This window comes from Habropoda laboriosa, unplaced genomic scaffold (genome assembly GCF_001263275.1).
Source record: "Habropoda laboriosa isolate 0110345459 unplaced genomic scaffold, ASM126327v1 scaffold107, whole genome shotgun sequence".
NCBI lineage: Eukaryota > Metazoa > Arthropoda > Insecta > Hymenoptera > Apidae > Habropoda > Habropoda laboriosa.
This window is the reverse complement of record NW_017100249.1, coordinates 2807677-2832381: the sequence shown is the minus strand read 5'-3', so window position 1 is coordinate 2832381 and position 24705 is coordinate 2807677. Positions and strand designations below refer to the sequence as shown.

Here is a 24705-nt window from a genome sequence, read left to right as displayed (position 1 = left end):
GCTATTTATTAATATGTATATCATTTACAGATAAAAATATATTTGTTAGTGTTTCCCGTTAAAAACAGAAGGGTATTGTTATAAAAATTATCTGCTGTATATATTGTACACTTTCTATAATAAATGCAAATACCAAAATCCTTATTATTTCCAGCTGTCTTTTTTTTTTTTTGTTTACACACTTATCAATATTTCATTATAAATATTCAATGTCTGTAAATTATAATTTAGCCTCTCAACATGATATGTGTCGCAATGTATCAGGCGATCTTTGGTTTCGTTTCAGTACCATTATCCATCGAGATAATACAAAAGTTCACAATTAAGACGATTCTCCCGTTTAATGCTCTTAAAATCTCCAAAAATTCGTATCACATATAATTCCAATTTTCAATGCATTAATCCTGTACGGTAATTAACATTACTTATCGAGTCGTTCATCGATCAGCGTACGATCAATAAAACCACGAACACTATCGTTTCCTGCATCTAAGAATCCTGATGCCTGAAATCCAACCTCTGACTCAAATGATACGTCGGGTTGCTCGTGGGGATATTTTGAAAAATCGATGTCTGTTGACCCATTGATAAATTGCTCGGCAATGGCTGCACGATAGGCAAGGCAGGTGGTAGAGGAACGGTCGCTAAATGCTGCGGAAAAATCGGTGCTCCTGGTTGCAATTGCGCCGGGTAATTGAAAAACCTGTAGAATATTTTTTGTCCCCTATCAAACAAACTGAAATTTATGCAAAAATAAAAGAAATAAAAAATACAACTTACCATAGACGATCTTCGACAAAAATTGGTCGGGGTGCAGGAATCCCCAAACTAGAATAGTACTGCTGTGCCAAAAGCTCAACATCGTTCGTATACTTTCTCTTCCACTTTGTACGTCTGTTTTGAAACCAAATTTTAATCTGCGAACACACACAAAAATTCGTTAACAAACACAAAAAGTATTTTTAGTCTCTCGTATAGCTTTCAAGTGGTCTAATTGTAAAAAATAATCGCCCGGACAAGATAATCAATTAGCAAAACGATATCTCCCTTGGAGGAGCAAAAATATTTGCCCCGGGTGAGGATCGAACTCACGACCTTAAGATTATGAGACTTACGCGCTACCTACTGCGCTACCGAGGCGCTTGCAAAGCTTTCTGCCAACTTGTGTGAAAACTCGAATGCTGCAAGCTACCGTCAAAAAGCATCAATAAAGTCAGAATTTTTTTTACAAAATAAATCGAAAAATGAAATAATCGTTAAAAATGCATAAAAACTGGAAGAAACTCATGAATTGAGCTAGTTCACACGAGGAATTGAATGATGCTCGAGCAAGGAAGAAAAAAGGGCAAACACATGAAGCGTCGCGGCGGGAAAAAATGATGCGAGCATCTTGGCCCACGATTTCACCCGAAATTTCGTGAAGAGGGGAACGCCTAAACCGGATTCAGAACGTTCGAAGCGGTAATATATCCTAATTAAAAAATCGACGCCTCTTCGGTCCGTCGCCTCGAAGCATCCGTTGTCCCGGGATGCTTGTGGTTCTTGCGGCATGCTGGAGAAACGGTATTAACGCACGAATCGGAGTAACAGCGTAGCAAGAAGAAGAAGGGAGACTCCCGGAGCTGGCTCGTTAACTACGAGAAATATTGTGACAGTTATGTCTGCGCCACGACACGTCTCCTTCTTCCCTCTGATCCGTCGTCTGATCGTCCTTCCCTTTTGCTGTGATCGCGAAGATAATTATCTGCCTCGTTCAACGGTGCTGCGCGATATTTCTACCGTTCTTCTGGCAATTACTATAGCCAAAGCAGTATTGCACGGATTCTGCTCTTCTTCAAGGGAATACGCGATCTTCTCGCGATACGTATTACAGCTGAACGGAAAATATCTGACGCGTTATCGTAAATTAATTAGTTTAAAGCGACGTAATACCGGTCCCACGTTTGCGCTCTCGCTTTAAAGTAAATGGGAGAATTATGTAACTGTCGCAGTCCATTCTACAACTTTGTGCAGTTAACGCGTGGATTATCTAAATCTTCGTTGAAAGCTGTGCACTTCGAGATCTTCGTGGATAATATTAGACGCTAGAAACAGAAATTACGCTGGGAAAAATGAGCACGAAATAGTGGTATGGTTCGCGTTCGAACTTGTGGGCGCTGGTAGAATACAAAAATGGAACGAATTTCTAGGACAGGGTGCAATTTCTACATGCAAGCAAGATGATTAATCGATAGTTTCTACGAAACGGATTCAGCAAGATGTGCTCTGTTGAACTTTGTTCTTTCCTTCTCTCGTAGAAGCGAGAAGAAAGGGCGTACAAGTGCTAATTGGTCCTAAAGGCCGATCTTCCCCGATGGCGCCATAGTGTGGCGCCTACACATATGGTGGCCTTCGTAGTCATAATTCTCGGTTGATTTTCAGGGTACAAGGAACTTGAACTATTTCAGGTGTCACATCCTACGGAAGTCAGAGACGTTATCGCGATTTATCGTTGCACCGGTGCATCATGTTCGAAGTGACTTCCGCGAAATGTGTTTCCCTTTAATCACGGGGGAATCTTGTTACCGGTATTCCTCGTGGTTAGATCCTCTCGTTATTGTGATATATAACGGGATAATTTTTCTTCCTCGCACATGCACACACAAAGACAGGGAGACACAGACATAGGGTAAGAACGTGAACCCGTCAGTGGGATCATTTTCTCTCGCGTCACTGTTTAGAATGAATAATGACATAAATTATGTAACACGTACCTGAGTCTCGGTCAGCTTGAGACTCTTGCTGAGCTGCAACCTCTTCGCCACGCTCAGGTATTTGTTCCTCTCGAATTCCGCTTCCAATGACTTAATTTGCGCCGCGGTGAACGCGGTTCGAGGCCTCTTCTTTCTTTCGTCATCGCTAATGGCGCTGTCACTTTTTTCCTGAACCTCTCTATCCACACCTGTCGTGGAGTTGGCACCGCTGCTGCTGGTACACGCCTCTGGTAACACCGTGAAAAGATGGAGGGAGAGAGAAAAATAAAGAGATTACGCCGGATCTCTCCCGGTTGTTTGTACGTACACACATCTGTACGTATGCATACGTTCTGTATATCCGTAAATGTAAACGCGAAAATGCACATCGCGGCACGAACAATGATAATTAAACAACGCTTCCTTATCGTGTAATTATCGAATAATTGCGCGACACCGGTCGCGTTACTTCACCGCGATTAAATGGAATGAAAACGCGTCGTAATTAAATGAGCTCTAATAACACGCGTGTCACGTGAGATTAAACAGCAGAGCGACCGCAAATTATAAACTATAACATTGTATTCGGTGTTTGATCGGGAATGAGCGGAACTAGATTTAAACAACCGACGCGATGACAAAGAGCAATTATTAACGGGTAAAATGGTGTTTTATGCACCGTGACGAGGTTTCGTTTTAATTGCCTCTAAACGAGATCGAGACTACCGTGAACACAAGCCTCTCTCTACTCTCGTCTCTCCCTCTCTTTCTCAGACCTTAAAGCCCAATTACCCCCGTAAGATTTCTTTCCTCATCAATCTCGAAACCTTTTTTGCCCGTCGAAGTTGTTTATATTTATATTTATCCCGGGCTTACAAGCCGCTGGTACAAGACGTCGCGCCTCGCCCATGAGGAATGTCTTTGGGGTCTCTTTTAGTCGACTGGTAACAGGACCGCGGCTCTCTAAGCAGCGGGGATCATCTTCTAATTATCTGCCCATTCGTCATCTGACATGTCTGCTACTTTTCGAGGGGGAAAAAGTATACTCGCGACACGGTGATACCATAACGTGTCACGGGCGTTGTATCCTTCGTTTTATCACCGTTTGCAAAGCACACCGAGATTTACGTATAATAAAATCGATACCAGCCGATAGATAGCTTGAAATTAGCCAAAATGACACAGTGGTTCGTTAAATGCATCAAGATAAAATTCCAGAAGAAAGTTTAGTAACGAAAGTGAAATGGAGGAGCAGCGTTCAGCAATGATCAAAGTGGATAATACTTCGATCAATAAACGCCATTTTTACTAAGCCTACAGACGTTGGAAGACTCCGAAGGACTTTCACGAACTTCAGATTTCCGACTTGGGCCACTTTCATAATCACCGGCATGCATAATGGCCGAAGTATAATTAGAATTTGATTTTACTGAATGGCCGAAGCAAGTATTCCCCGTGGTGACAAGAGGAACTCATCTATCACGTCGTCAAACGTTGAAGAGGATCGGTTATTTCGGCGTCGATAAATCGATGACCAAAAAGCTCTTCCTCGTTCGCGGGCAAAATGGATCGGGCTTAACCGACCCTTGCAGCCGGCGGAGCAATAAATATCTCGAAAAAAGTATTTGCGGCGTGGTTACCAGGACCGCGTAGAGTCGTTTACCGGCTACTAATTGTCAGATGGCGACGTAATTGTCGCGTTTCTCGCGCGTTTTTCGAGACTTCTCTTCTGCCTGTACTACAGAGTCGTCGGCTAAAACCGTACCGCCTCTAATTCACTCGACGTGGACCACGTCGTGTGCTTGTGCACGCTTCTGCACGTGTAAATTCAGGAAGGATTCCAACTCGTATGCTGGGAAACAGTATATACCCCGCGTCAGATAATAATATCAAACTTGTGCTATGTAGCTCCGCGTGTTTACATTTTCAGATTTCATCTGTCGCAACTGTGTGCATTAGCGCGACCTATCGAGACGCTGAATTTCGTCCAACTGTGAATTCCTCGGAATACGGAACGATTTTTCTACAATTTCTCCGCGTGGAAAATTTCCCTTTGGATCTTCGTCGAGACGATCTTTTTCTGCCGCCGGAAACATTCGAAGAAAATATTTTCGTAGGGTGCGATGATTCTCGCGCGCGGCTCATTTGTCGTCGACTTTCTGACTCGGTTGCATTGACGAACGAGCTCTACGAAGCAGAGGAAGAAGAGGAAGACGACGACGAAGAAGAGGGAAGAAAGGGTTGGCGTGGAGAGGAACGGTGCAAAAAGGATGCTTGAAAGCGTGAAGAAGCGTGCGGCGGAACCCGTCGAGAAGGAGCACCGCGAGCGTCGCCGAAATAGAACACCACGCCCTCTAGTTTACCTAATTGCCGCGAGCCACGGTGAACTTGTCTCCTAATTATTCGGTGATGAATGGCGAGAGCACGGGTAGAAATGCGCGATAAAGCGTGGCTAATTTTCATTCGTTCGGCGTTGCACGATTTCACACTCGTGGCCAACTAGCAGGACAATTAATCCGCGCGCAGCCAGTTGGACCGATTGGATGCTTTTAGGATTGGACAGATTGCTCGACCCTTTGTTATGGATCCAGAATTAGCTGGCTCTGTGAAATAGCTGTTAGCAATTAGTCCCCGACGGGATCTTCCCGGTTTCGCGAACCAGAAAATTTCTTCATCGCCGCGATCGAATTGTCGATGAAACTCGACGATTGATGAAGCAGCTATGAATAGCCAGCAGAAAGGCTGCTGTGTAACGGATCCACGAGGCGTGTAATGCGCGATAAACATGATTACACCGCGAAACAAACGGCTCATTAGAAATCAGAAAAATGGAACCGTTCAAAATGGGGATGGCAGATTTTGGACGACTTTACTCGTTCGCTAGGCTGCTTTATGCAAAGATTTACGAACCGCGTTGACGGCTTTGTAGTTGGACGCGACGTCCCACATATCTCGAGACGAAACGCACGGCGCAAGCGAGAATTGTCCTTTCCTTAGATCTCGAATTTATCGCGGCGCCCATTATGCCGTGTAAATCACGAGAGACGAGGATCCTTGGTTGGAAATTAGTCGTCGAGAATGTAAAACTCCGCTGATAGAATGCAATTCAGTCGAATCGCACACGTCGATCGTTGATCGTTAATCATACATCGTGGTACCAATTCCAAACGAGAAATCTTCTATCGAATTGATTAATGGTAGAATTAATCAGAAACTATCTTGGAAAAATTCGATATAAATTGAACGCTATAGACGAGATGTTCCCGATCGAGGAATAAATTAAACGAAGAGAATTCTTTATTAATGGATCGTCCTTAACGGTTCGAACGCACAGATCGAATCGAATCGACTTGGAGAAAACACCTTCGAGTGTGAATCGTTTACGGTGTCCTTTATTTTTCATCCTGTACGCTAGGTACAGGCGCGAGAGCACAGTTTGCTGCATTTCCATGGCAGAATTAGCAGGAGACAGATAAATAGTGGACGAGGAGCAGGAACATTGAGTGGGCGTGGACCCTGCAGGAAGTAATGGATCAAACTCACGAGCAACGGTCCTCCGCGCAAACTTACGAATTCGTTTTACCACGTGAAGGAAGTCGTGTGGATTCTGTAACAATTACTCCCTTTCACGTTGGTAACAATATACGAATTAAGTGGAAACAATTACACCCATTATTACACGGCAACTCTGTGTGTGTAATAACCGCGACAAGTTTGTAAATAAGGTGTATGGAGCCGCGGTGTATGTCGCGCAGACATCGGAATGTTGCCCGTTGTCGCGGATTCTTTTTTTTTTCTTCTTCTGGCAAAACGTCTCATTGATTGTTTGCGCGGAATTTAACCAGAAATTTTATCGACAATGGCGGATAATTAACGTTCAAATAACGGTTAGTTTGCCGTGCGATTAACATGCTAAAAGAGCGATCGCGGTGTTTGCAATGATTCCGCGCGATAACTATTTTAAGACAGATCCGATAATATTTGATTCCCTGCCCGTACAATTTAGATATCTCAATCGCGTAATTTGAAGAGAAAGTCAATACATAGGAGACACTGCACGACGGTGTGTCTCGAATTGTATTTTTTTTTCTTCCGACTGAAGGAACTTCATTGTTAATCGTCGATCGATTTAAATCACACGGGAGAATTTCGTATCCGTGTTCTTGCTCGATATACTTTTCGACTATTCAATTGGACAGAACAAACACAAGTGTACAGCAGCTGTATAATTTATTCAATCGTTCGGTGTAATCTCGTAGATCGGAGTCTTTTCTTTTGAACGTAGAAGCTTGAAGCTTATTTCGTCTCTTCTGTATTAATGATTCACAGTGTTAATGGATCTTTGGCTTTTTTTGTGTTAGAAGAATTGATGTCTATTTTTTTTTTTTTTTATAATTTTTCTAAAAATTAACGTCGATATTTTCGTCTCTGTCTTTTTTATCCTAGGAGATTTAATATCTATTTTTTGGTAATATTCAGAGTATAATTTTTCTACAAATTAACGTTGATATTTTCATCTCTGTCTTTTTTATCTTAGAAGAATTAATATCTATTTTTTAGTAATATCTAAAGTATAATTTTTCTACAAATTAACGTTGATATTTTCAACTTTGTCTTTTTTGCCTTAGAAGAATTAATATGTATTTTTAGCAACATCCAGAAATTCATTTTTTCACCAATTAGTGTTAATATAGATTCGAAAATGTTCATCCTTATCTTTTTTATCTTCTTGGACTTAGAAGAATTAAAATCTATTTTCAGCAATATCCAAAGTACAATTTTTCTTCAAATTAACGTCAATACAGGTTCGAAAATTTACGTTCGACTCACCATAGCACATCTCAGCTTCAGGTGAAGTAGAACAAACCATATCGGCGTCGTCGAATTCGATTTCCTCTGCCATGGACATGGAGGAATCTGGCGCTACCAGTTTCCTTCCTTCAGAATCGTTTGCTGTACAAATCAACATCGTTTAACAAATTCTCCTCTAATTTCTCCCCAAAGAAAAAACCAAATTTTTCATTCACTTACATTCATGACCGTGCATATACGCTTCGGTCTGAACGGGCACGCGAATTTCCTCCTCGACGTTCTTCTTACACGGCGCTAAAAGACTTTCGATACTGAACGAGCATACTCTCGGGCTTCCGGCAAATTCGCTCGATTCTTTGGCGATTTCCGACGTTTTCATACGTTCCTCAGACATCCTAAAGTCCCTTCGTTCTCGAGATGCTCCACGCTATCATTCAGATCTTATCACCACCGCGGTTCGATGTACCGGTAGATCGAGATCGATCGGATATTCGAAGATACGTATCGATCGATCGGTTTACAACTCACTGCACATCTTCTCCACTAAAAGCGTGTTGTTATCACTATCGGCGTCACAAGCACTACTTCGTTCGAAGCAATCCTATGTGAAATTAACGGAACATCCGGACTTTTATCGAATATGAAAGAAAAAGAAAAAAAAAACAGAAACGATAATAACGACAATGTAACTTGAAAATCGATCGATTCAGGCCATTCATAGAACAAACACCCTGTGATCCGTTCGCGGGATTAGAGTCGAAACCAGCGACTGTTTGTCGGGGTTGCTCGCGATGTCCAACAATATTTTTTTTTTGGCAGCCAAGTCAAATTCTTCGTACCTCGAGGCGGTCTCGAAAAGCCACGTGCTCATGACGTCATCGCGGGTTCAACCAATCGCGAGAGAGTTTGGGCGGTTCTTGGCAAGCACGTGCGTTTCTGGAAGGAGCCCCTAATGATCTCGTACAGCGCGACGGTAGCAGTCACTAAACGGTGGTAATGAGGTATCCATAAATTTCTGTCACCGCCGTGAAACGCTATTTAATAATTGTCTTGACAGAAGACGAGCGTGATTTGATGTCAATTTTCCATCTGTTACGCTCGTATCGAAGACGGATACTGGCGAAATCCTTCACCGTGCCCAATTTCATTTTCAACCAGGACAACGTTACGCTAAGCGACTTCTTTCTTTCTCATTTCTTTTTTTTTTTTTTTTTTTTTTGTGGTTGAAATGGAATTACGTTTGGCGAAAAATATATTTCAATGCAGAAATTGCAATTATTTTAATACGTGTGTATTATACGTATTATTAGCGAATTATTTTTAATTTACATTTACCGAAGAAGATGAGATATGGAGATCGAGTTGAACGTATTATTAGTATCGTCCAGATTTTTAGGGATTCGTATAAAATCGTGGGACGTGACAAGTTTGTCGTTTATACTGCTCGAGGGATGTACAATTGATCGTAGGTTTAATGAGATTATTAGACGGACAATCGCGTGTATTAAGAAGACGATGATAGGGATGATAGAATGATACAAGAACTGTTGACAGATGTGAAACTTGGCTGCGATTATGCGAACCAGCGAACTACACTGCAGAAATTTGTTTGAAAGTTCTGCCGGCCAAGTGGAACGAGAAATATTGGCATCGGATTAATTCTCGTCCAAAAATCTATTTATATTTTATCGTATTTTATTCTTTTCAACTCGATACAACGATGTTACAAAATATACAATTTTTCAACAATATTCAACGTTGTACACTCGAGCATGACGAACTGCCGCGTTCGTTCGAGAAGAGTGGAGTTGTTGAAAGGACTGGTAGGTGTGTCTGTAAGATCACGTTACCCTAGACGACACTCCTCCCGCAGGTTCTGCGATATGTTATATTGCCAGAAAGCTGAAACCTTTTTGAAGGAACAAGTCAGCCAAAATGTTTGTTAATTTTACGCTTAATTGGTGCCGCAATCGACAGGGATGATGTAGAGGAAGGGTGTAAATTATCGTTCCTTCCGAATGTGTCAACCGCAAAACAGGACGGTCACGACAATTTTCCTCTGGCCGTTTGTTTCATTCTCGCCTTGAGCATATTTTTGGAATCACGTTTCGTCACAGACGAAAAACTCACACGTCATCATTCCATGTTCTCACTGTTGTAACAAACGTTCTTGTATCGTCTTACCGGGGCTACTTGGCGTCGTTGAACGTCGAACACCACACCGGAACCACATAACAGAACGATTGTTCCAGAGAGACGAATTCATTGGGAGAGGGTGTATGCAATGAACGAGAAACGATATTTCTTGTAAATTTTTTATATATATTCTTTTTCTTGTTATTTATATATTAACAGAATAAAAGCCTTCTAGTCCGTACATTTTGCTTTTTACCGTAAAGTAAAACATAACGTAGTCGCTATTCTTAGTACAATTCTTATTACCCGAAAATATACAGTAACTTTGATTAGTGTGATATAATAAAATAATTCTTGTTTTTTTTTTTTTGTTTTTGTTTTTATTCTTCCTTTCAAGGGAAATCTTGGAACACGTTAGCTAACGTAAAACCTTCGGTTAAGTTTGAGACTTTTACTACGAATGTAAAGATATATAGTCGAAATATCTTTCCCAGGGATATAAGTGTGTTATCTGTCGTATCGCAGACGGAGAGCTGCTGCGTTTTGGTCCTTATATCACTTGTAACTTATTACTGTGTATTATCAATTTAAACGTTTGATACGAGAGTGAAAGTGGTGTCGTCGTAAATGGTGAAGAATCAAACACGTCTCATTCGGTGAAAATGTAACGCAACGAAAAGAAAAGAAAAAAAGAAAGGCTTTCTTTCTCTTTTGAACAAAATGTGATTCGTGATTAAAGGAAAACTTGTGTCGTCGTAATTGTAATATCGTAAATAAAGGACACGCCACTCGATCGGTAGTGCAAGTCTGAACGAAAATGTATAAAAGTTTTAACAAAATATACTTTTTAATCGAAGATAGTAAATATCTGTTGCATATCTAAAATTCTGATTAGTGAAACAGGTAAAACAACCCGTTGGAACTTGATCGATCTATTAATAATCCTACATTTGTTGCGTTGAATTCCCGTTCCATGTATTATTCTCATCATTATCATCTCCACCTGAATGCAATCTATGTATATTCCCCTCCGTTTTGATGGTCGTGCTTCCTCGATTACCCAAATATCTTCTAACCAAACTAAATGTCACAAATCATATTTTAACAATGACCCCTTTGTTTTTCTTTCGTATATTTTATTCATGCAAAATATCCTTACGTATAAGGAAAACCTACCCCGATGAGCTACCGACATTTGAAACAGTCGAAGGAACCGATCCACCTGCTTTATTCTCTGCATCCTTGTTCTCAACAGCGGTGCTCGGTGGTATTGGCGTATCGTTACGTCTACCACCGGTGAAATAGCCTACTATGTAATAGTATACGGCTGTGAAAATGGCAAAAGTGGACCAAATGAACCGTGGTATAACACCGATATCCTCTGTAGACGGTACAGCTGCTGTTGTGTTCGTCTAAAATCAGAAAATTAGGATAACGATACGATAGTAAGGTTCTCGATCAAACTATTCGTCGAAATTACATTTTTCAATGGCAGGACCAAATTGTCGAAAAGGTAGATCAATGTTCTCGACCACGTAATTACGCAAATCACGTAGAGTATCTGTCGGTTTGAATTGTCCGATATAAGGATTACCAGAAGGTAAACGAAATTGTATTCTACCCAGAGTTGTTGTGGATACAGATGATTGGGGTTGTTCAACCGGTTCTGGAGTATTTTGCTGTTGCACTTGTTGCTGTAGACAATAAGTTTATATTTTATTTATAGATACATAGAAATTTGAGGAGTGTTTTTATAGAGAAGAAAAGGATATGAACCTGCATAGCTAGTTCTCTTTGTTTTCTTTCCAATTTATCATGAGCAATTTGCTGGAGAACCTTTTCTCTAGCTGCTGCATCAGCAGCTTTCTCCCTCATTCTCTCCTCGAAAGCCTGTTTCATTTCTAAGTCTTGCTGGGTTTGTCGCATTTTTTGTACATCGCGTCCGATTTTACGACGTTCTATTTCCCTTTCCCTTTCTTTTTTTTCCTCCTCCTCTACACGTTGCTTTCTTTGCACTTCTATCAATTGCTGCGCTCGTTCCATTTTTTCCTGAGGATGTATAATAATTTAGTATTTTTTTTTTAATCGTAATTATTGATATGAAAAATTCTGACATAACCATACTTGTGTTGTCAACTCTTTGGTAGGTACTTCCATTGTTCCACTAACAGGTTTTGGTAGTTCAGTAGCTTTCAGACTTGTAGATGGTTCATCTTTTATATTATTTGCAATTATCTTATCATTCTCATTTTCTAATTTGGTTTGTGGTACTTCCACATTTGATTTTACTGTGCTATCAGTTTTTTGATCTACAGTAGCTTTTATATTAGAACTGGTAGCACTGCTAGCAGCAGCTGCTATTTGTTCAGCATTGATCAAATTAACAGAAGCATTTTTATTTTTTCCTGCTTTTGATAGAACTATATCAATTTTAGAAGCTAATTCAGCTGCTGTTGTAGTGCCGGCTACAATTTCCAAGGGTGTGCCATTCTCACCAATAAAGAATATGGATGGTACAGGTACCAGTTGATCTGAGCCAGAATGCTTAGGAAAATATAAAGTTTTGTTAGAATTTTCAATATATATATCTCTAATGACTCATCTAGTCACTTAAGTGGTTATCAGAGACACGTTATCAAAAGGATACAAATCTGAACAAAGAATCTGTATGTTTCAGATCCACTTTCTAATCGAATTGCTACAAAATCTTCTTGTTCCAACCGACTAGAGACTTCTGTAGCATTGATTGCCTCAGCAACTTCTACAGATGTGTCATCCTTTCCTGTAAATATATTGCAATTTCCATTTGTCTTATAGCATTAATGAAATATATGTAAAGCACAATTGTCAAGGGAGGGTATGATAGGGAAAAGGAAAGGAAAATTTGTAAATATGTTTTTATTTGGTTATATAAATGAATGTTAGCAAAACGCAAGCAACAACAGATTGAACAAAGGCTTAACCTAACATTACAAATATACACCTTCAATAAAAACGACGAAAACTGCTTTCCTAGATTTTGATGTTGCTACTGCTTCATTGATGCTGCCTTCGAACCACTTCATTTTTTAACGAAATTAAAGGTATTCCTGTTCTATCGTGCTATCAATTGATAATGACGTAATGAAAAAGTGGTTTAATCACTAGAAATTTTCTGTAGAACTTGACGTTTCAAAATCTGTGTAAGGTTTGGATAGGTAACTGTTGGATTGTATTAGGAAATTAGTCTGTTACGTTAGAAACGATTGTTAGTTTATTTTCGCTTCGATTATATGAAATACATGGTAATTTAGATAGCGCAAACGTTAGTAATCATGATATTGTATAAATTTGTAAAAATTACTCCTACGAAATACGAGTGAGTGTCACGTATCGGTGAATCACATTGGTTATTCGCCAATTGTGTATTAGTCTGTTTGTTAAATCGATGAAAATTCTGTTGGTTGAAAGACCGCCTTTACGTATCAAGGCTAGACAAGAACCAGTGGACATGAACCATTTTAGTGTGATCAGTGTGTAAATAAGGATGCGAGGTAAAACGTGAAGAACGTGTGAAATTTGTGTATGAACTATTTGTTGTCTTCGTTTTGAGAACAATACAACTAAATAATGGCTCATTTTCTAAGGAAAGGTAAGTGTCGTTGATGCCATTCTTCTCTTGTTATTGTTAAAACGTATTTGTTGGAATGTCGAGAATGAGAAGCGGTAGATTAGGTTATTTTGTTGGCTACACTGTCCGTATCGCCATGTTACTTGCTTTCCGTTGGATTGCCATAGGGAATAGTGGAATAAAATGTGGTAATGGCGAGTGCGTCTGTTCCGCATATTTGATGTTGTGATAAAGTTGGGCGTACGCGTCCGCCTTATCAATCGTGACAAAGTTTTTTTATTTCGAGTATGTTCACTAAATTTTCGTATATACGTATAGTTTTTAAAGCAATATAACCGACAATAAATAGAATAGAGTGCCCAGTGAACGATGTCGGTGATTCATTATCAGAATATGGAAGTACACGACAGATAATAGAAGATAATCGTATTATACGAAAGAAAATTTACGGCTCTATATATTCCACGACACGTGCATTTATTTCAACATAGTTGCTTAATAGAGCATCAAAACGAATTCCTAGAGTGCTATTACGTTAGAAATAATCGATACGCGACCGTAAACGTATAACAAGATAATATGAAATCGGAGCGAGCATGAAGGTAACTGTGTGTTTCGACAACGTTAGAGTGGTGGTTCCTTGTGGGGATGGAACCCTACTGGTTAAGGATTTAATGCATGAGGCTATTCTAAGGTATAAAAAAGCAACTGGGAAGAATGATAGTGCATTAACTATAAATAGCTTATCCTCTTTAACTGGAGGTGGTCTCCTGGATCCAGATGATAGGTTATGTGATGTAGCTGATGACAGAGAACAGATTGTTGCTCATTTTGTGAGCACAGATACCACGCATGCCGGTGGTGATGGGGCAAGTTCAGTTGGAACAAACAGTCCTGATTTTTTTCATTCAGATAGCAAGGAACCGACTTATACAATTGATACACATTCCTCCATACCAGTCAGTAGTATTAAAAGAGAAAGCACTAAAAGATTGTCAATGCATGCACTGTCAACCAGGGAACCTTGTTTAACCACATATTCTGCTCAGTCCCTTCCCAGAGAGTCACGGCGTAGAGAGCCACTGGGACAAGATGCCAAAGTATCATTTGAATATGCAAATGCTAACATTGAACCAGGAGATCAAGGAGAAATTAGGGAAATTGTGATAAAAAATGAAGCAGGACCACTAGGGCTTCATGTGGTGCCATGTTATGACTTGTTGGGTAATGATCAGGGACTCAGAGTTGAGGGCATCGAGCCTAATGGCAGAATTGCTAGAGATGGACAGATTGATTTACATGATAAGATCATCAAAATAAATGGTCACAATTTATTACGTATACCATTCTCCAAAGTGCAAGAGATCTTTCGTACCTGTATGAGTGAACAATGTTTGCAAATTTCTGTGGTGAAGCATAAAAAACCACATGAGAAATCGTTACATAAAAATCATGGCAATACTAGTGGAGGGTCAGAAAAGGAAATTGATGATAATGTTAAAAGACTTCAATGCAGCAATTATAATTTGCTGCAGACTGCTAACACACGTAAGATTGGTCGTATGATAGAAATAGAACTAACAAAAGGGAGCAATGGACTAGGATTTAGCGTGACAACACGTGACAACCCTGCTGGTGGCCATTGCCCGATATATATTAAGAATATATTACCAAAAGGTGCTGCAGTCGAGGATGGCAGATTAAGGCCTGGTGACAGGTTGCTAGAAGTAAATAATAAAGAAATGACAGGTAAAAGTCAGGCAGAAGTTGTTTCACTCCTCAGAAGTATCCCTCCTGGTGGGATAGTGAGGATGGTGGTATCACGTCAGGAAGAAATTTCTTCTACTGTTCCAGATTCTCATTCTCATGTCACTACCACAAGTCAATCCACAGATGTTACAGATAATGCAAAATATTGGAATACATTGAACACATCACCGGTAAAGAAGAATATTGATGTGCAAGATAAAGTTAATACCCATAGCTATGATAAGTGTACATTCAAACCAGTGAAGTCTTCCTCAGAAGACATTGTTCTATCACCACGTAAAAATCGTATGATATTAACGTTAGACATACCGGTACATGATTCGGAAAAGGCTGGACTAGGTGTAAGCGTTAAAGGAAAGACAACTAACACAGATGAAAACACTAATATGGACTTGGGGATATTTATTAAAAGCGTCCTTCACGGAGGTGCAGCCTCCAGGGATGGACGGTTAAGGACCAATGATCAATTGCTCAATGTTAACGGGGTATCATTATTAGGATTGTCAAATTCAGATGCAATGGAAACACTTAGAAGAGCGATGCTCAATACGAACAGCTCTGTAACAGGAGTGATCACTCTTACAATAGCAAGGAGGATATCTTCCTACGATACAAACGAGAAAAACTTACCAGAAAGTTTGTCCTCTCACTGTAAATTAGAGTCTGCTAACAGTATATACATATCTGAATCCACGAAAGCCAGTGAGGGTAGAGTGAAAGAAAAGAACAACCTGAACTCTCAGACAGACGTTCTGGACAACGGTGGTCTATTGTCCTGCGTGACGGCATCTCCTTGGAATCCAGTTATCGATAGACTAACGGAACAGTATAATAAGAATAGTTTAAGGAACGAAAGTTACTGCATCGCTACCAATAAAACGTGGATAGAGTCTGTTAGTAACGTGAAGAAGATCACGATAGGACAGCGCGACGACCGTACGGAACCAGTATTGCTAGAAGACTCGAACGAGCCGCAGTGCAATGAAGCGAAGAGAAACACGGACGATAAAGATAGTCAGTATTCCGGAGATCCGACGTACGATAGTCAATTATCCCTCGAAGAATTTAACTCTTCCTCCAATAAATTCTCCCGCGACGCTTTAGGCAGACAGAGTATGTCCGAGAAGCGGCACGCTGCTCTGGACGCAAAGAACACGGACACGTACAAGAGAAACAAAAAGTTGCGAGAAGGACGGGAGAGTAAGAATCAAGAACAGGCGAATCAAAAGTCCTCGAATCAGTCGACAGATCTGGAGGAGCAGAGTAGTAGAAGGAGTGGTAAATCGGAGAGTTACGAAAAGAATAAAAGCAAAGCTACCACCGAGAGCAGTACTGCGAGCGAGAGTAGTCTGAAACGATACGAGAAATCCGTGGATCCTGCCCAGTCAGAATACGTGTACACTATACCGGGATGTAATAATAAGTTCACTTCACCGCGGAAACATTGGCTCGTTGACGATGTACACGGCGACATAACGAGTAGCAATAATTTTAAGGACGATCGCGAAGGTTTTCCAAATAGGGGGGACGTGAAACAGGCATCTCTCCATTCGGCGTTAGACGATCGATACAAACGTTCGCGAAAGAAAGGTGGCATACGTTCGATGCTTCGATTAGGAAAGAATAGGAAATCGCTCAATTTCGGTGATAGTATAGAAGCCCGTCACGAATCCAGTAATTATTGCAGTGGAACGATCAATTATATCGCATAATATTAAACAGAAACAAAAATAAAAAGGGAACCTATAACGTAGACACGGAATTCAAAATATTGTGCATAACACCTAGAACATATACATACACACGTAAACACACACGCACACACATACACACACACAGATTATTATACACTATAAGAAAAGAACACAGATCTTTAACACTCATCGCACGCGCGCGCGTACACGTACACACGTATATAGTTATATACTTAAATATGTATGATTTGTTCCAAAGTGCCTTATATCATTGCAAACGAAACAAAAAAAAAAAGAAGAAGAAATTGATTCTGTATATATAATTTTTGTATTTGTCTTTTAAATTCGTACCGATCATGTATCTATTTTTAAAATAAATTTATGCACGTAATATAAAACAGTGTGTAAGTTGAATAACCGACAATTTCGAATACGGCAGCTATTTTATCAGATTTCTAAAGTATATACGAGATTTTGATAAGGGAAGAATCGTTTTTTTTTTTCGTAAACTTCCAACATTCGATACGAACAGCGTGGCCACGAATGCCCGAGAAGATCACGGTAGGTGTGTGAAATTAACCCCGACGACGAATCAATTTAACCCGCTCGGCAACTGTGTGACATGTTTCTCTTTCCTGTTCCAGCACTTCAATTGACGCCGAATCAATTGATGTACCAGCAGAAACGGTACAGAGGCAAGATAAACATCAGAAAGCCGAAGATATTTTTCAAGAAGAGAGTGTTGAACGAACTTTTAAAACCGTTCTTCGCCGATCCAGACGAGGGAAAAACTCTGGAGCAATTTTGCGCGGAAAAAAAAGGAAGCGGGACCAAGATACCGCTTGGAGCGTACGAAAAGATCCTGTCTAAGGAAGTTCGTAATTGGTTCGACAAATCGAAAATGACCGCCATCGTACACGTGAACAGTATAAACGAGTTGGACAAATTCAGCGTTAGAGTCCTATTGCACAGAGAGAATATGTACTACAAAGCGTACGGGTCTCGAATTGTACTAGACGCCATCAGGGATTCACCGTACGAATGTATTGCTCCTCTGATTAACAAATACACCGCATTTGTGTTCAGCCCTCAGATAAACGTAACTTCCTTACGCAAAATCTTGAAAAAATCGAAAAGAATGTACGCGTTAGGTAAGTGGAAATTGAGAAAAAGTGAGACGAGACAGGATGATTTTTATTAACTGGTTTAAGATTTCTTTTTCTTCTAGGAGGGATACTGGAGGGACAGGTTTTTAAATTGGAGCAATTTATGAAATACGGTGAAATGGATATCACAACGGCGCATTTAAATTTGGTTCAAATATTGCAGTGTGCGGGCGTTAACCTAAATCAACAGCTGACGCATCATCAGTCGACTCTGGTGACGCGACTGAAACAGATCGGTACAAAAGAGACAACCTCCGACGAGATGCAATGAGAAATCGGTGCCTGTATAATTGCAAAGCTACTTGTATCTATAATTTATTATACGTTTCATGATGCACACGAAGCTTTAAGTAAAAGTACAATTCATTCACCCATGTCCTTGTATTTATGATAGAATAATAAGAACGATCGGTTCGAAATTGGAGGTGTCTACCTCTTTATTACTTCTCTCTCTCTTTCTCTCTTTTTAATAATTGCATCCAATTCCACGAAGGACGGTTCCGCGATAAGGTTAATCGTTGAGCAAGCACAGCGTATTTAACGTATACGTATGTAACTTATCAGTATCAGCTTTATCGGTTAACAAACTCGTTATTAAATAGATATCAAGCTGTGTGTCACGCTTTGACTAGCGGTTTATCTTCCCTTACACGGGAACATTGATAAAGGTATAAAAATATTTTTGGGTGCAGCCACGTTCTCTTCTTTTCTTCTCTCTTTTTTTCTTTCCTTCTTTTCTTCCCATTGTGCGAGCACACTCGTTGGTCGTACGTAGTCAGCGGTAATTGTATCTTACGATGGTTCTCAGTGACAGTAATTGCAACGAGGATGACACTTGACTCCATTTTCACCGCATCTACAGCCTCCGGATGTGTCCCCCTTTCCCTATGCAACGTTACGAAAAGAACGATCGATAAAAGAAGTCAGATAATCAAGTCGTAACTGTGCATACATTAACATCTGAATCGAATTGTGACGTGTTACGTATCGATTACTCACTCCTGGACCCCAACGTGGGCCTCTCGTTACCCAACATATTTCAGTCTTGCACATCGAGCAGCGCAACCAATCGCAACCCCATTTTTTCATTAGTACAACTGCACAAGTTGGACAGGCGAGTGCCTCGCCTCTGTCCACCATATCTTCCAGCATTTCAGCTGTTCTTCTCGACTCTTGATCGGTTTCCTTGGAAAATCTCAATTCTTGCTGGTACTGTTTGCAATTTTTCCCAGCATGTATAGCCTGTGGAACAAACATCGTATCGTAGGAGTTATTCGAACGAAATTTCCGTTAAATTTCGTAGTTTACGAAATAGTTATAATCAGCTAGCTTTTGTTTTATGACCTGACAAGTGAGACAATTGTTTGCACCGCACACAGGACAAAGGAAGTTGTTTACGTCGTCGTCGTAAATGCACCATCCAGGGCAGTCTGGAGTTTTGCAGTGAAACGCATTGTTCCCTGCGTTGTTCTCCGCTTGAGCGATCGATTTAGCCAAATGTTGCTGGTAAATCTCTGGTTCGACGAGCTAATCAGGGTGTGTAATGTGTTAGATAGATCTTCAAATATTTATTTAGCAAGTTCCAGCGATTAACGTACTGCTTTAATTTCACGTTCTTGGAGGGTCGACTCGCAGGTGTACTCTGAGTCTCTGTAAGGACATTTCACTTCGGCTTCTTCGCAGTATCGAATGGTATTAGCAATACATGATCTGAAAGAAACAAGTTACCATAGGAAATCATAATTTTTAATTGAGAAAGATATGTTTGTACCTGCAAAACATGTGTAAGCAATCTCTTAAAATCACCCCTTCGCGAGGACCGTATGTAACGAAGCATACGGGACATTCAATCGGCTCGGAGTTAGGTATAACGTCGCAATTTTCCAGAGAAATTAATTCCTCGTACCTGTCCATTTTCACCTCCTCTGGTGTGTTCCTCTCCTCTGTCTCCTATTTCCTCGAAATTCGTTAGAAAAGTGTATTCGTCGAAAGATAGATAAATAAATTATTCGATACCTGAGGTCCTTCGACTACTTCACGATTCTCCTCAACGATCTGCAGTACTTCCGTCGGCGCACTCGTATCATCGTTTATCACATTTGCCACTTCCTCTGTCTCGTTAGTTTTCTCCACTCGTATCACACTTTCAGGCCTTAATTCTGCAACGAAATTCAACTTTCATACTGCGCTGTTTAAATTTAAATTACCCAAATTTACACGATGTCAACAGTCTCGATAAATAAATTTATCGAATATTTTTTCGTTCACCTGGTGCAACGAGATACAAAAATACAGGAGATCCGTCGACAGCCTGTAATTCGTTGAGTGTCACCTCGTCGCGATCCGCCAAATTCTTCCCAATGATCCACCGTTGCACGTTCGTCGGTATCTCGAATTCCGTGTGTATCTTCGTCTTCAGCTCAGCCACCGTCATCCTACTCGGCAGCTGTTATTATATTTTAGCTTAGTACAGCATCTAATATCGCGATATGGAACGGCAAACCTAGGCTACGTTGATTTGAGTAGCTGGCGCTATTTACCTGAAGTGGTATCGGTCCCTGGTGAGCAAGCTTGTCCTCAATGTACATATTGACTTTAATCAACTGATCTTTGAGACGAGCTGATCGTTGTCGAATCACGGAACAATGGATCTTAAGCCGTGCTAGCTCCTTTGCCAAACCCGCTGCTTGTTGATGGTGACCAGATGCAATTGCCGCTTCTAACTTTCTGAGTAATCGGTTTATGGCCAGTGTGTTCATGTTCTTCTCCGTTGAATTGTCATCTGTGACAAACAAACAGCGCGAAACGTTAAAACACGGGTAATAGGGAAAAACGCGTGACATTAACTAATATAAATTTAGACGGGATGATTCACAGAGGAGAAGTGTCTCTCGCAATTAATCGTTACCTTCTTCGCTACCCTCGAACGTGTCTTCGTTCACAGGCAACTTCTTCTCGATTCTCGGCGGTGTACTAGGTTTTTCGTTGCTAATATTTCTCACGTTATTCCTCGGTGAATTAGCGCTACGTTGCTTAGGCGAAGGAGGAACATGAGCGTTTGCGTAGATCGATTGCTCGATCACGTTAGCGTAAGTGTTCTCGCGGTGTGCAGTCTTAGTCGTTTTCGTCGCTTCGATTTCGGCAAAGTCTCGCGGTCGTATCAATTGGAACGTGTTCTTCACCAATCCGCTACCACCCAGATTCTTTCCGGACGTTTTGTAAAGAACGTTCTCCTGCTTCCATCCAGACGTAGACGGTTGCTCCGCGGACGTGGAGGGTTGATTCAATCTCCGTATATTTCCACTGGTCTGCACCGAACACGACACCTTCTGTTTGTCCAGCTCGTAGTCGTTCTGCAGCGCGATATTCTCGACTTTCGTCACCGCGGAAACGAAATACGTAGTCTTGCTCGTCGGCGCGCCGGTTGTTTCCTTCTCCGTTGCCGGTTTCTCTGTCACGTCGGTGTTACGTGTCACAATCTTGCCAGGCTTGGAGCGCTTTGGTAACGAGTGTTTCATTTCCTTCAACATCTCCTTTAAATCCGTTGTGATTGGATCCTCGACGGTGTTCAATAACGGCGATCTGGTCTTGCTCGATGATTTCGCGTTCGCGTTTCGATCGTTGGAACGTGAAGCCTCCTCGACGGGTATCGACTTTTCCAACTGTGCCACGTTCTTTGTCTTCGCGTCTTTCTCCGCCTCCACCAGGATATCGAGCACTTTAGTCACCTTACTTGATATTCCAGCTTCCTCCTCGTGAACTTTACCTCTCTGATTAGTGGCTGGCGTGCTCCTCCCGGTGCGGCCTCCTCGACGATCGATCAGCTTCAGCTCCTTCATACGTAGCTGCTTGTCGATCTCGTCGAATATGTCCGAGAACTCCTTCTGCACACCCTCGAATTGTTGCTTGTCTAGTTTTCTCGGCTCCTCGAAGATATTCGACGCTCTGCGTTCCTTCGCGTCCCCAAACTTGTATCCCCGTGGATCTTCGTTGCCCGCCTTTGTCTCCCTTTCTTTCCTCTCGTTAGCAACTTCCTGTCTCGGTTTCATTTTTTCCTCTATCAGAGATGTTGCACTGTCCCTCTGAGGAGTCTTGTCGTTCATCCGATTAGCAACTAATTGACTCTGTAAGAAAGATATTCTGTTCGAAGTTTCACTCGCCAATCTATCGTTCTGTTCCTTGGTTATCTTGGTTCCACAAATTTTCGCACCCATCTCGGTGTTCTCTAACTTGTTCCTATTAGCCTTCGGCTGAGGAGGAAAGTATCTGGAAATATCCTTGTCGATGTTGCCGGCTTGTCCAGAATTAGACTGAACCGGAAATCTCGGATGCTCCTTCCATTCGTTAGGATGCTCGAAGGGTCTCGCGTTTCTCACCACGTCCCTCTCGAATTTCGTAGGTTGCTGATCCCTGGCGTTCCTCGCGAAGAAGTTGGCGTTCACCGTGACCTTGGTGATGTTGCTGATGGCGTTGAACTTGGAGATGAGCGCTCGCGTGCCTCGTCTGGGCGACGAACTTTCCATCGCCGACGTCACGATGTCCTGTACCAGTTCTTCGTTCATCTCGCTCCTCTTCTCGAAAGCGTCCACGTATCTCGATGATTTGAGGAGCATCGAGGCTCTGGCTCTAGCTTGTTCCTCTTGAACGATAGCCGCGGCTTCCTTGTCGAGCTCGCTGATGTTCGTCAAGATCGACAGGCCGGACTTTCGTTTAGCCTCCCTCTTTCTATCCTCCGACTGTCCTCCGCGATGGAAAAAGCTCAGCCTGGACAAAGAGGCGTCCATGGAGTAGCTGGCGGAAGAGGCGGCCGTGTTCGTCGCGGCGCATTCTTCTTTTATTTCGATGGTCGACGTTGCAGGCCCTCGGAGAACATCGCCACGCCTGGACGGCCCGGAATCCCGAGAATGTTCGAAGACGCTTCGTTTGTACCAAGGTCGTGGCATGGCTGTGCTCAGCGTGGCCACGTTACCGGCCGTGCTAGTGCTATCCGGCAGAACGGCGATGTCAGACGAACCGACACTCGTCTCCCTCGACTTCTGTTTAATCTCCCTTTTCGGCAGCAGAACACCGCCCTGAAGTACAAGCGTGTCGTTGCTGAGAGTCTGCACGTCCTCGGAATCCGTCCGCGTTTCTACGTCCATTCCGCCATCTGCGGTAACCGGAGTCTCGCACTTTTTCGCGGACGAACTACTCTCTGTGTTCTTCTCCGGCGGTTTAGGCGCGGGTCGCTTACGCCTGCAACTGTGCCTCGGTGTTTCGCGTGCATCTACCTCCGATATTTTACTCGACGTCACTGGAGGATTCGGCGCTTTTCTCTTACCCTTCACGTGCACCCTCCTGCGCGTCGAGTTCACGTTGTAATGCGCCTTTCGATCGTCCAATCTCTTCAACGATTCTAATATCCTTCGGTCGGGCAGCGGAAGATTTCCGCAGGAGTTGAACGTAGCGGTAGGTTGTAACGAGTATCTAGCGGTTATGTCTCGTCTGTAGGAGTGCGCGTTCGTTGGTAGAGTAGAGGCAACATCCGCCAATTCGTTCTCTTTGTTGCCAACTGTAACTTTCGAGGCTCCAGCCGCGAACGGGCCAACTTCGGCTGCTTGTTCGAGGATGTCTAGCGACAATCCATTGCATCTGCCCAGGGTGCCAGTGTGAAAGGCGAAACTACGCACGGTAGTTGTACTGTAAACCGTGTCTACACTTTCCACGCTCGACGAGACACTCTTCTGACGTTCGTCATCGTTCTCTCTGTACTTGTCGTTGTTCGTTTTCCGACGTTTATCCACCGTAGATTCCCGATTACCGGAGCCACGTTTGAACCACTTGAACAATGAAAATCTCGCGTTCCCGCGTCCTAGATGGTCTACGGACGTTTCCGTCGCGACAACGTCCGACGTTCTTCCTTCCCGGTCGCTGATCCGTACGCCATTGGGGAATGTGTTCGCCTCGATGCTGCATGCGGCTCGCTGTACCATTCTTACTCACCACATATTCCCCGCGGCAGCCAGCTCCGCCCCACTGCTCATCCACGTCTCTGCATAGTTCTTTATTTAGATTCTCACTCGAATCGTGCTTTTAACTTCCTTCCAGTTCGTCGTATAGGTAGAGAAAGTGAAGAACTCGTGGAACCTTGGAAGAATCTCACACGGTATTTCACCGTGCATCCGGGCCCCGCTACTAACTACTCTAACAATCTTCTTCTTCACCTCCTGTTAAACCAACCTGTATGTGTCTCTCCTCCTTTAGTTCCGCTGTCTATTCGTTGGTAATTATAGTTTCGCGACGTTTCGACGAATACGACGATGACGATGACGACAACAAAGCGGCGGCGGGAGGGAGGAACGGGATAGAATTCAGTAGACAACGATGGTTGCCGGGTACAGGCGCAAACTTCCGCGGAACATCGTGTTCCGATCGAGTTACGCGTTTCCCCGGCGTGTACGTGCGAAGAATGTATCGCGGAACGGTAAATCGACTGACGAATCTCCGCGAGAGAAACCGCCACGGGGACGCTGGCGAACACGCACGACAAAGATACTCGCCGGTTCACTATTAATAGACGGGCCTTCTCCTGCCGTGGGTTATTTTCAAGTCCACTCTCGCTGTCTGCGCGCCCCGCTGTCCGACAATCAAAACAGAGAAATACGCGCGCGTCTTTCAACCGTTTTCTCGTCCGTGAATATTACTATCTGATATCGTCGAAAATTATCAGAGGCGTTTCTTCGTGAAAACTGGGTAGCCGATCGACTGTCGTACGTAGAAAAGTCGAGTATTTTTGTGATATTTCA

At 42.2% G+C, this 24705-nt stretch overlaps 4 protein-coding genes and 1 non-coding gene across 5 annotated transcripts; 1 reads left to right on the top strand and 4 right to left on the bottom strand.

The window, feature by feature from the left end:
* Nucleotides 1-489: 489 nt before the first annotated feature.
* Nucleotides 490-7938, bottom strand: LOC108572190 (homeobox protein ceh-19-like). The gene is made up of 5 exons (XM_017934390.1): nucleotides 7764-7938; nucleotides 7563-7685; nucleotides 2754-2980; nucleotides 781-917; nucleotides 490-703 (listed from the first exon to the last, which is right to left on the bottom strand). The coding sequence occupies exons 1-5, from the start codon at nucleotides 7936-7938 to the stop codon at nucleotides 490-492; spliced, it is 876 nt and encodes a 291-aa protein (XP_017789879.1).
* Nucleotides 1068-1140, bottom strand: Trnam-cau. The gene has a single exon. It is a non-coding gene; the product is annotated as a tRNA-Met (tRNA).
* Nucleotides 7939-10001: 2063 nt separating the features above from the next.
* Nucleotides 10002-12949, bottom strand: LOC108572169 (UBX domain-containing protein 4). Its single transcript, XM_017934367.1, is given in 6 exon segments — nucleotides 10002-10760; nucleotides 10857-11374; nucleotides 11457-11729; nucleotides 11805-12211; nucleotides 12328-12462; nucleotides 12664-12949. Coding segments are annotated over 6 exon segments (1551 nt in total). The 5' UTR covers nucleotides 12746-12949; the 3' UTR covers nucleotides 10002-10624.
* Nucleotides 12950-13886: 937 nt separating this feature from the next.
* On the top strand, nucleotides 13887-18286 carry LOC108572162 (partitioning defective 3 homolog). The gene is made up of 3 exons (XM_017934359.1): nucleotides 13887-16734; nucleotides 17399-17905; nucleotides 17983-18286. The coding sequence occupies exons 1-3, from the start codon at nucleotides 13887-13889 to the stop codon at nucleotides 18189-18191; spliced, it is 3564 nt and encodes a 1187-aa protein (XP_017789848.1). The 3' UTR covers nucleotides 18192-18286.
* A 102-nt stretch (nucleotides 18287-18388) lies between these two features.
* LOC108572166 lies at nucleotides 18389-24416 on the bottom strand. Its single transcript, XM_017934364.1, has 9 exons — nucleotides 20829-24416; nucleotides 20461-20702; nucleotides 20189-20366; nucleotides 19937-20079; nucleotides 19692-19870; nucleotides 19519-19630; nucleotides 19265-19447; nucleotides 18920-19162; nucleotides 18389-18805 (listed from the first exon to the last, which is right to left on the bottom strand). The coding sequence occupies exons 1-9, from the start codon at nucleotides 23890-23892 to the stop codon at nucleotides 18725-18727; spliced, it is 4425 nt and encodes a 1474-aa protein (XP_017789853.1). The 5' UTR covers nucleotides 23893-24416; the 3' UTR covers nucleotides 18389-18724.
* Between the last annotated feature and the right edge of the window lie 289 nt (nucleotides 24417-24705).